The sequence below is a fragment of the Procambarus clarkii genome, chromosome 8 (genome assembly GCF_040958095.1).
Source record: "Procambarus clarkii isolate CNS0578487 chromosome 8, FALCON_Pclarkii_2.0, whole genome shotgun sequence".
NCBI lineage: Eukaryota > Metazoa > Arthropoda > Malacostraca > Decapoda > Cambaridae > Procambarus > Procambarus clarkii.
In genome coordinates, this window is record NC_091157.1 from 43,439,645 (window position 1) to 43,452,144 (window position 12,500).

At 44.6% G+C, this 12,500-nt stretch overlaps 2 protein-coding genes across 3 annotated transcripts in view; one reads left to right on the forward strand and one right to left on the reverse strand.

The window, feature by feature from the left end:
• LOC138349825 (uncharacterized) overlaps nucleotides 1–12,500 on the reverse strand; it is a 237,692-nt gene that overhangs the window by 123,677 nt on the left and 101,515 nt on the right. The gene's annotated exons all lie outside the window — the stretch shown is intronic.
• LOC138360727 (uncharacterized protein in mobD 3'region-like) lies at nucleotides 9,043–10,039 on the forward strand. The gene is made up of 2 exons (XM_069320332.1): nucleotides 9,043–9,140; nucleotides 9,520–10,039. Exons 1-2 carry the CDS (start codon nucleotides 9,043–9,045, stop codon nucleotides 10,037–10,039), a joined length of 618 nt encoding a protein of 205 aa, XP_069176433.1.

The window sequence follows — 12,500 nt, forward strand, 5'->3', positions numbered from 1 at the left end:
TCTTGCAGGATTTCCCCTCCCAGATGATACCTTGTGTTCAGCCTCCTGCTCCCTTCGCTTAATTTCATTACCTTACACTTTCCTGAGTTGAACTTTAGGCAGCCATTTTCTAGACCATTCCTCCAGTTTGTCCAGATCATCCTGTAGTCTCTGTCTAACTTCATCCGTCTTGATTCTTCTCATAATTTTTGCATCATCAGCAAACATTGAGAGGAACGAGTCCAATATCCTCCGGAAGATCGTTTACATATATTAGGAAACAGGATGGGTCCAAGTACTGAGCCCTGTGGGACTCCGCTGGTGACATCTCGCCACTCTGATGTCTCCCCCCTCACCGTTACTCGCTGTTTCCTGTTGCTTAAGTACTCCCTTATCCTGTACTATCCACACATACTCCCTGTGTGTACTCACCTAGTACTCACCTAGTTGTGCTTGCGGGGGTTGAGCTCTGGCTCTTTGGTCCCGCCTCTCAAGCCGTCAATCAACAGGTGTACAGGTTCCTGAGCCTATTGGGCTCGATCATATCTACACTTGAAACTGTGTATGGAGTCAGCCTCCACCACATCACTTCCTAATGCATTCATTTGTCAACCACTCTGACACTAAAAAAAGTTCTTTCTAATATCTCTGTGGCTCATTTGGGCACTCAGTTTCCACCTGTGTCCCCTAGTGCGTGTGCCCCTTGTGTTAAACAGCCTGTCTTTATCAACCCTGTCGATTCCCTTGAGAATCTTGAATGTGGTGGATCATGTCCCCCCTAACTCTTCTGTCTTCCAACGAGTGAGGTTCAATTCCCGTAGTCTCTCCTCCAGTGTGTGTGTGTTGTGTGGTGCGTGTGTACTCACCTATTTGTACTCACCTATTTGTACTCACCTATTTGTGCTTGCGGGGGTTGAGCTTTGGCTCTTTGGTCCCGCCTCTCAACTGTCCAATCAAACTGGTGTACAGATTCCTGAGCCTACTGGGCTCTATCATATCTACATTTGAAACTGTGGTATGGAGTCAGCCTCCACCACATCACTGCCTAATGCATTCCATCCGTTAACTACTCTGACACTGAAAAAGTTCCTTCTAACGTCTCTGTGGCTCATGTGGGTACTCAGTTTCCACCTGTGTCCCCTTGTTCGCGTCCCACCAGTGTTGAATAGTTTATCCTTGTTTACCCGGTCGATTCCTCTGAGGATTTTGTAGGTTGTGATCATGTCTCCCCTTACTCTTCTGTCTTCCAGTGTCGTAAGGTGCATTTCCCGCAGCCTTTCCTCGTAACTCATTCCTTTTAGTTCTGGAACTAGTCTAGTGGCATACCTTTGGACTTTTTCCAGCTTCGTCTTGTGCTTGACAAGGTACGGGCTCCATGCTGGGGCCGCATACTCCAGGATTGGTCTTACATATGTGGTGTACAAGATTCTGAATGATTCCTTACACAGGTTCCTGAACGCTGTTCTGATGTTAGCCAGGCCTCGCATATGCCGCAGACCGTTATTCTTTTTATGTGGGCTTCAGGAGACAGGTTTGGTGTGATATCAACTCCTAGATCTTTCTCTCTGTTCGTTTCATTAAGTACTTCATCTCCTATTCTGTATCCTGTGTTTGGCCTCCTATTTCCACCACCTAGTTTCATTACTTTGCATTTACTCGGGTTGAACTTCAACAGCCATTTGTTGGACCATTCACTCAGTCTGTCTAGGTCATCTTGTAGCCTCCTACTATCGTCCTCTAGTTTCAGTCCTCCTCATAATTTTTGCATCATCGGCAAACATTGAGAGAAACGATTCTATACCCTCTGGAAGATCATTTACATATATCAGAAACAGTATAGGGTCCAAGGACTGACCCCTGCGGTACTCCACTCGTAACGTCTCGCCAATCTGAGACCTCACCCATCACACTGACTCGTTGTCTCCTGTTACTTAGGTACTCCTGTATCCACGGAGTACCTTCCCTTTCACTCCAGCCTGCATCTCCAGTTTTTTCACTAGCCTCTTGTGTGGCACTGTGTCAAAGGGTTTCTGACAATCCAGAAATATGCAGTCTGCCCACCCTTCTCTTTCTTGCCTGGTCGTAGAATTCAAGTAACCCTGTGAGGCAGGACCTGCCATCCCTGAATCCATGTTGATGCTGTGTTACAAAGTTCTTTCGCTCCAGGTGCTCCACTAGCTTTCTTCGCACAATCTTCTCCATCATCTTGCATGATATGCAGGTTAGGGACACTGGTCTGTAATTCAGTGCCTCCTGTCTATCCCCTTTCTTGTATATCGGGACTACGTTAGCTGCTTTCCAAATTTCTGGGCAGTTCCCCTGTTGCCAGTGATTTGTTATACACCATGTGTGTGTGTGTGTGTGTGTGTGTGTGTGTGTGTGTGTGTGTGTGTGTGTGTGTGTGTGTGTGTGTGTGTGTGTGTGTGTGTGTGTAAGAGAGACAGTCATATAATTCTCATTACTGGAAACCAGAAAATAGTTTCAATTTTCTTGCCAGCGTTTCTTTTTTGTCTAACTCTTCTTCTACATCTCTGTTTCTACCTCTTCTTCTTCTTCTTCTTCTTCTTCCTCTCTACCTCGACCTTCTCTCACTACCTATTCCTACTTTCCTCTCTATCCCTATCCTATTCCCTCTACCTGCAGTTTCTCCTATTTCAATGTACGTTCCAATCTCCATATGAAATTACACAACAAAAATGTTTCAAAAGCGCGTTTTGAAATTTTTCCCCTATACTTTTTTCCATTTAAATGCAATCCATGTAGCATGCATAATTGGCTGAAACTGCAGAGCCCAGTTCGGACACTCAATTATCACAGCAACACAAAATGTGTTAGTGGACAAAATTCTTCACTGAAAGATCTTGTCGTTTTTCCTTTGAAATTTGCAAACATATGCAACTTGCAGGATTTCATTTAGTCTACTTTAACTCTCGGGATAAATACGTGAAATATATTTTTTGTATAAACAGCTTCATAATCTTTGTTGTAGTTCGTTGATTATTCATTTTGTAGTTCACTAATTTTTTTGTAAATTAGTAATTATTGTATTTGTGGATCAATAATTAATTTCGTTCTATGGTATGATTTGACTGCGTTTTGTCAAGTCTATAGCAATGTGAAAGTTAATGTAAATAGCTGAAATGGTTACTGGGTTGTTGTTTGACCCAGAAGGTCTGCTGTTTCAAGTTATGTTGTGTCGTGTTGATTGTCGTGTTGTGAACGTACACCCCCCCCCCCCCAAACACACACCCACACACACACACACACACACACACACACACACACACACACACACACACACACACACACACACACACACACACACACCACACACACACAGCCACACGCACACCCACACACACACACCCACACAGCCACACGCACACACACACACACACACACACACACATACACAAAGGGGCCTAAAGGGGCCTGGTAGCCTGGTGGATAGCGCGCAGGACTCGTAATTCTGTGGCCCGGGTTCAATTCCCACACCAGGCAGAAACAAATGGGCAAAGTTTCCTTCACCCTGAATGTCCCTATTACCTAGCAGTAAATAGGTATCTGGGAGTTAGTCAGCTGTCACGGACTGCTTCCTGGGTGTGTGTGTGTGTTTATGGTGTGGAAAAAAAGTAGTTAGTAAACAGTTGATTGACAGTTGAGAGGCGGGCCTCTCAACTGTCAGGTGAGAGGCTGTCACACACCATGGGTGGTGTGTGAAAAAAAATAGTAGTCAGTAACAGTTTATTAATTGACAATTAAGAGGCGGGCCGAAGGAGCAGAGGTGAACCGCCGCAAGCACAACTAGATAATACAACTAGGTGAATACAAACGTGCGCGTGCAGACTGAAATTCCGAGACTAAATTAAATTTTTGTCCTCAATTGAGCACTTTCCTGCTGTAGGTGAATTAAATAAAGATTTAGGAGGAGGCCGAAATACGGAAGTGCTTACTGCCAAACAGGTTACCACAGTGTCTACTGAGGTATTAGTGTAGAGGTGTAGTAGTGGTGGTGGTAGTGTAGAGGTGTAGTGGTGGTGGTAGTGTAGAGGTGTTGTGGTGGTGGTAGTGTAGAGGTGTAGTGGTGGTGGTAGTGTAGAGGTGTAGTGGTGGTGGTAGTGTAGAGGTGTTGTGGTGGTGGTAGTGTAGAGGTGTAGTGGTGGTGGTAGTGTAGAGGTGTTGTGGTGGTGGTAGTGTAGAGGTGTAGTGGTGGTGGTAGTGTAGAGGTGTAGTGGTGGTGGTAGTGTAGAGGTGTTGTGGTGGTGGTAGTGTAGAGGTGTAGTGGTGGTGGTAGTGTAGAGGTGTAGTGGTGGTGGTAGTGTAGAGGTGTTTGTGGTGGTGGTAGTGTAGAGGTGTTGTGGTGGTGGTGGTAGTGTAGAGGTGTTGTGGTGGTGGTGGTGTAGAGGTGTTGTGGTTGTGGTAGTGTAGAGGTGTTGTGGTGGTGGTAGTGTAGAGGTGTTGTGGTGGTGGTAGTGTAGAGGTGTAGTGGTGGTGGTAGTGTAGAGGTGTTGTGGTGGTGGTAGTGTAGAGGTGTTGTGGTGGTGGTAGTGTAGAGGTGTTGTGGTGGTGGTAGTGTAGAGGTGTAGTGGTGGTGGTAATGTAGAGGTGTAGTGGTGGTGGTAGTGTAGAGGTGTAGTGGTGGTGGTGGTAGTGTAGAGGTGTAGTGGTGGTGGTAGTGTAGAGGTGTAGTGGTGGTGGTAGTGTAGAGGTGTAGTGGTGGTGGTAATGTAGAGGTGTAGTGGTGGTGGTAGTGTAGAGGTGTTGTGGTGGTGGTAGTGTAGAGGTGTAGTGGTGGTGGTAGTGTAGAGGTGTAGTGGTGGTGGTAGTGTAGAGGTGTTGTGGTGGTGGTAGTGTAGAGGTGTAGTGGTGGTGGTAGTGTAGAGGTGTAGTGGTGGTGGTAGTGTAGAGGTGTTGTGGTGGTGGTAGTGTAGAGGTGTTGTGGTGGTGGTGGTAGTGTAGAGGTGTTGTGGTGGTGGTGTGTAGAGGTGTTGTGGTGGTGGTAGTGTAGAGGTGTTGTGGTGGTGGTAGTGTAGAGGTGTTGTGGTGGTGGTAGTGTAGAGGTGTAGTGGTGGTGGTAGTGTAGAGGTGTTGTGGTGGTGGTAGTGTAGAGGTGTTGTGGTGGTGGTAGTGTAGAGGTGTTGTGGTGGTGGTAGTGTAGAGGTGTAGTGGTGGTGGTAATGTAGAGGTGTAGTGGTGGTGGTAGTGTAGAGGTGTAGTGGTGGTGGTGGTAGTGTAAGAGGTGTTGTGGTGGTGGTAGTGTAGAGGTGTAGTGGTGGTGGTAATGTAGAGGTGTAGTGGTGGTGGTAGTGTAGAGGTGAGCGTACTTACCTATCAGTATCTAAAGAGAAGTGCAGTCTAACACTTAATGCCCTGCCTACCAGCCTTGTTGTACCTGTTTCATTAACACTTAACTATTTTCAATTTCAAATTGACTGTGAAATCTTGCTATGAAAGTTGTATATGGAGGTGGCTCCCACAACTTCTTCTTGTAGTGTATTCCATGTGTTGACTACAAGAACCAGGTACGAGTATTTTCTTACTTTCCTTCTCATCAGCTGTGCTTCCAGCTTCCCCCTGAGTCCTTATTCTTGTCCAACTTATCTTTTCCTGTCATATTCCCTCTATTACTTCTATCTTCTAGGGTTGTGAGATTTAATTTCATTATCCTGTTGTAGTAGCTTAACCGTCTTTGCTCTGGTACCATTCTTCTTGCAATCCTTTGTATTTTTTATTTTTGCTTTATGCTTCAGAAGATGTGGATGCCCTGCCGATGCTGCATATTCCAGTACTGGTCTAACGAATGTTGTGTAGCTTGCCTTGAAGGAGTGATGATTTAGGTCTCTAAAGGATGTTCATGTATTATAGCATCTCATATACTGCCGATACAGTCCTGTTTATGTGAGCATCTGGTGTTAACTTTGGCGTTGAATACAATCCCAGATTTTACTTATTGATTCCTGAAGGTGCCTTCCTCTTACGGAGTAGATGCATTCTGGTCTCCTCTCTCCTTTTCCAATCTTCATTACATTACATTGATGGGATTAAATTCTAGGCACCATTTGTTTGACCACTCTGGAATTTGTCTTGGTTCTCCTGTCACTTCCTGCAGTCATCCTCTATTTTTACATTCCTCATCAGGTATACATCACCTGCAAACATTAACATGTACGAGCTCACTCCTTGGGGGAGGTCATTAATATAAATTTAGAACGGCAGAGATCCCAAGACTGAGCCTTATGAAACTCCACTTTTTTTTAATTCCTCCAGTTTGAAACTTCCTCTCTGACTGTGACTCTTTGTTTTCTGTCCTTCAGGTACTCCCTTACCCAGTTCAGTGTTCTCCCAGTTACCCCAGCCTGCCTCTCCAGCTTGCGTATCAGTCTCTCGTTAGGAACAGTGTCAAATGGTTTTTGACAGTGTTGGAAAATAGTCTTTGCATTCTTCTTTTTCCTGTCTTATTTTAGTAACCTTGTCATAAAACTCAACCAAGTTTGTCAGGGACGACATTCACTTTCTAAACCCATGCTGACCTATTGTTACATAGTCCTCTGCAGATGTTACACCATTTTCAGCCTGATTACGTTTTTCAGCCCTTTACATGGAATACTTGTCAATAACACTATTTTGTAATTTAATGCATACTTTCTATCTTCTTGAATATTGGGCCTACGTTTACCTTTTTCCAGATATCTGGGAGATTTCCTGTCTCAAGCATTTTATTAAAATTTTAGATAATGAATCATAAAGTACTTCAATAGCCATGGTGTTTTTGGGTCTGGCCACGTTGACTTAATTACCACATCTAGTTCCTTCAAATGTTTTCTTACCTCGTCTATCGTAACTACAATATCATCGATTGTTTCTTAAGGTCTTTATCTCACAATCTTGGCCTCCATACTGGTTCTTCTGTATATGCCTAACCTCTTTCGTTGAGTTCTTCAAGTACCTCATTATCGTTTTCTGTGAGAGTTGGCCCCTGTCTGGTCCGTTTGAGCACATAGTCATGCACTGTTGTTCTTCTCCATATGTGGCTATAAAACAGTTTTAGCTGATCCTTAGCTATAACAGGAATGTCGTTTTCATATTGCCTCTCAGCTTCTCTCCTAACTCGGGGATATTAGTTTCTGTTTCCTCTTTAGTGCCTCTCTATTGTCCTCTATTCCTAGTTTTCTGCACTTTTTCGTATCCTTGTTTATCCATTCCTCAGCTTCCCTGCAGTGACTATTGACCCAAGGATTTATTTTACCATTTCTCCTTCACCTCCTTGAAAGGTATGAATTGATCCATTGCATCGGTATACTTACCAGCCAAGAAGTATATCATCATCTTTGCTATCTTCCCTTCCACTTACCTCTCCCATTGGATCTCGTGCAGCAAGTACGACCTCTTATTGTATTCCCCACGTCTGTAATCGGTCTCCTTCTTCAACAAGTTTATGTTGCAGCCCATGTTGCTGCCCATGTTGCTGCCCATGTTGCTGCCCATGTTGCTGCCCATGTTGCTGCCCATGTTGCTGACCATGTTGCAGCCATGTTGCTGCCCATGTTGCTGCTCATGTTGCAGCCCATGTTTGCAGCCCATGTTGCTGTCCATGTTGCTGCCCATGTTGCTAACCATGTTGCTGCCCATGTTGCTGCCCATGTTGCTGCCCATGTTGCTGCTCATGTTGCTGCCCATGTTGCAGCCTAAGTTGCTGCCCATGTTGCAGCCCATGTTGCTGCCCATGTTGCTGCTCATGTTGCAGCCCATGTTGCAGCCCATGTTGCAGACCATGTTGCTGCCCATGTTGCAGCCCATGTTGTAGCCCATGTTGCAGCCCATGTTGCAGCCCATGTTGCTGCTCATGTTGCAGCCCATGTTGCTGCTCATGTTGCAGCCCATGTTGCAGCCCATGTTGCTGCTCATGTTGCCGCCCATGTTGCAGCCATGTTGCAGCCCATGTTGCAGCCCATGTTGCTGCCCATGTTGCAGCCCATGTTGCTGCTCATGTTGCAGCCCATGTTGCTGATCATGTTGCAGCCCATGTTGCAGCCCATGTTGCTGCCCATGTTGCAGCCCATGTTGCAGCCCATGTTGCTGTCCATGTTGCAGCCCATGTTGCTGCTCATGTTGCAGCCCATGTTGCAGCCCATGTTGCTGCCCATGTTGCTGCCCATGTTGCTGCCCATGTTGCAGCCCATGTTACAGCCATGTTGCTGCCCATGTTGCTGCCCATGTTGCTGCCCATGTTGCTGCTCCTGTTGCTGCCCATGTTGCTGTCCATGTTGCAGCCCATGTTGCTGCCCATGTTGCTGCCCATGTTGCTGCCCATGTTGCTGCCCATGTTGCTGCCCATGTTGCTGCCCATGTTGCAGCCCATGTTGCAGCCCATGTTGCTGCCCATGTTGCAGCCCATGTTGCAGCCCATGTTGCTGTCCATGTTGCAGCCCATGTTGCTGCTCATGTTGCAGCCCATGTTGCTGCCCATGTTGCTGCCCATGTTGCTGCCCATGTTGCAGCCCATGTTACAGCCCATGTTGCTGCCCATGTTGCTGCCCATGTTGCTGCCCATGTTGCTGCTCCTGTTGCTGCCCATGTTGCTGTCCATGTTGCAGCCCATGTTGCTGCCCATGTTGCTGCCATGTTGCAGCCCATGTTGCTGCCCATGTTGCTGCCCATGTTGCTGCCCATGTTGCAGCCCATGTTGCAGCCCATGTTGCTGCCCATGTTGCTGCCCATGTTGCCGCCCATGTTGCAGCCCATGTTGCAGCCCATGTTGCTGCCCATGTTGCAGCCCATGTTGCTGCTCATGTTGCAGCCCATGTTGCTGATCATGTTGCAGCCCATGTTGCTGATCATGTTGCAGCCCATGTTGCTGCCCATGTTGCAGCCCATGTTGCTGATCATGTTGCAGCCCATGTTGCTGCCCATGTTGCAGCCCATGTTGCAGCCCATGTTGCTGTCCATGTTGCAGCCCATGTTGCTGCCCATGTTGCAGCCCATGTTACAGCCCATGTTGCTGCCCATGTTGCTGCCCATGTTGCTGCCCATGTTGCAGCCCATGTTACAGCCCATGTTGCTGCCATGTTGCTGCCCATGTTGCAGCCCATGTTGCTGCCCATGTTGCTGCCCATGTTGCAGCCCATGTTACAGCCCATGTTGCTGCCCATGTTGCTGCCCATGTAGTTCTTTAACAATTTGGACCTATACTCTGAGCCAGAGTGACATAAAACATGGTGACATAAAGTAGGATGACATAAACCAGAGTGACATAAACCAGTGACATAAATCAGAGTGTCATAAACCAGAGTGTCATAAACCAGAGTGACATAAACCAGAGTGACATAAACCAGAGTGACATAAACCAGAGTGTCATAAACCAGAGTGACATAAACCAGAATGACATAAACCAGTGACATAAACCAGAGTGTCATAAACCAGAGAGACATAAACCAGAGTGACATAAACCAGAGTGACATAAACCAGAGTGACATAAACCTGAGTGACATAAACCAGAGTGACATAAACAAGAGAGACATAAACCAGAGTGACATAAACCAGAGTGGACATAAACCAGAGTGACATAAACAAGAGAGACATAAACCAGAGTGACATAAAGCAGAGTGACATAAACCAGAGTGACATAAACCAGAGTGTCATAAACCAGAGTGACATAAACCAGAGTGACATAAACCAGAGTGACATAAACCAGAGTGACATAAACCAGAGTGACATAAACCAGAGTGACATAAACCTGAGTGACATAAACCAGAGTGACATAAACCAGAGTGACATAAACCAGAGTGACATAAACCAGAGTGACATAAACCAGAGTGACATAAACCAGAGTGACATAAACCAGAGAGACATAAACCAGAGTGACATAAACCAGAGTGACATAAACCAGAGTGACATAAACCTGAGTGACATAAACCAGAGTGACATAAACAAGAGAGACATAAACCAGAGTGACATAAACCAGAGTAACATAAACCAGAGTGACATAAACAAGAGAGACATAAACCAGAGTGACATAAAGCAGAGTGACATAAACCAGAGTGACATAACCAGAGTGACATAAACCAGAGTGACATAAACTAGAGTGACATAAAGCAGAGTGACATAAACCAGAGTGACATAAACCAGAGTGACATAAACCAGAGTGACATAAACCAGAGTGACATAAACCAGAGTGACATAAACCAGAGTGACATACACCAGAGTGACATAAACCAGAGTGACATAAACCAGAGTGACATACACCAGAGTGACATAAACCAGAGTGACATAAACCAGAGTGACATAAACTAGAGTGACATAAACCAGAGTGACATAAACCAGAGTGACATACACCAGAGTGACAAACCAGAGTGACATAAACCAGAGTGACATAAACCAGAGTGACATAAACCAGAGTGACATACGAGTGACATAAACCAGAGTGACATACACCAGAGTGACATAAACCAGAGTGACATAAACCAGAGTGACATAAACCAGAGTGTCGTAAACCAGAGTGACATAAACCAGAGTGACATAAACCAGAGTGACATAAACCAGAGAGACATAAACTAGAGTGACATAAACCAGAGTGACATAAACCAGAGAGACATAAACTAGAGTGACATAAACCAGAGTGACATAAACCTGAGTGTCATAAACCAGAGTGACATAAACCTGAGTGACATAAACCAGTGACATAAACCAGAGTGACATAAACCAGAGTGACATAAACCAGAGTGACATAAACCAGAGTGACATAAACCAGAGTGACATAAACCAGAGTGACATAAACCAATGACATAAACCAGAGTGACATAAACCAGAGTGACATAAACCAGAGTGACATAAACCAGAGTGACATACACCAGAGTGACATAAACCAGAGTGACATAAACCAGAGTGACATAAACCAGAGTGACATAAATCAGAGTGACATAAACAAGAGAGACATAAACTAGAGTGACATAAACCAGAGTGACATAAACAAGAGAGACATAAACTAGAGTGACATAAACCAGAGTGACGTTGGGCTCGTTAAGATGGTTCCTGAGGCCGAACTAGGCAACTCATTATCATAAAAGTTGCCATGTCGTTAATAAAGGAAGCCATTATCCCCAGATAATCTCCCTCGTTAGTGCCGCTCTTCATCGCTACAGAGCAGTTCGTCACTCCCCCACACGCACACACACACGCGCGTGGGTGGGAAGAATATTGAGATCTTCAATATATCTTCAATATTTAATTTTTGGAGTTCTGAAAATTTAGAATCTGTCTTCTGAAATCGGGTTCTGAAAATCGGAATCTGTCTTCTAAATCGGGGTTCTGAAAATCAGAATCGGTGTTCTGAAAATCAGAATCGGTGTTCTGAAAATCAGAATTTGTTTTCTAAACCGGGGTTCTGAAAATCAGAACACTGTTCAGAAAATTGGCCAGTGGATTTAACCCTACTATCAGGATAGGAAGACCCAGACAATAGTAAAGAATGAAGACAGATTCCTTAATCAGGACCGAAGATGGACCTGAAGTAGACATGACCCTAAATATGATGATAGAAGCACACATTAGCAGAATAACGTCTACAGTATGTGGCAAACAGTTCGCCGCCAAGAAAGTATTCAGAAAATTGAATAAATTAATTTCTGGGTCATGCATTCAACCAACATGAGACACGCTTTGAGTATGCAGCCCTGGAATAGAACACTAAAATGAAAAATCACAAAATAAAATATATTTTATTTTCAAAGATAAGCCGTAAGGCTCGTTCCTGAGCCGGAACTTGAGCATCGGGGAAAATAGAGACATGTGCATTACCAAACTGGTGAAGATAAGAAGAGAGAGACATGATAACGACATATATAATTCAACCGATCCTCTATAAATTACAGTACTTATAGCAACTGTTAGTCAAACGTAAAAATGTTTACTGTTGTGGCTAATAAATTTGCGTTCTATGCTTTTGGAATACCACAAACTGACAGTATTCAGTATATAAGTGACACATTTAGGAATTATATTATATATATAATTCCACTGAATTATATAGAGTAGAACAGTAACTATCAACCACAACTACCTTGTCTCAGGCCTAAATAATCAACCGTAGATTAAAATCCATCATCTTTGGCCTAATTTAGCTCACATACGTTCTTTACTAAGGCTGGAGAATTTTAGATGAGGTTGCCTCCTTGCTCGTGTCCTCCCCAGAATTAATACTACAAAATATGATCTTTGTGGGTGCAACAGTTAATTTTTGTACGTTCGATCAATAGTTACTATAAGTACTATCATTTGTGGGTGGCAGATTAGTTACGTTTTAAGGTATTTGACAAAGTAGGCAAATAAGTAATGGGCAGAGTTGGGTGAAGCAGAGCCAGAGGCCATAATGGATAACTATGGCCATAACTGATAACTAAGATAACATGTGTCACTGTTATGAATGGCAGATCCTTTTCGATGCTTATAGTAGATCATAGTTGTATGTAAGTGGGTCAGAGATAAATAGAAGTGAGTCAGAGTCGTACATAAGTGGTCAAAGTTGT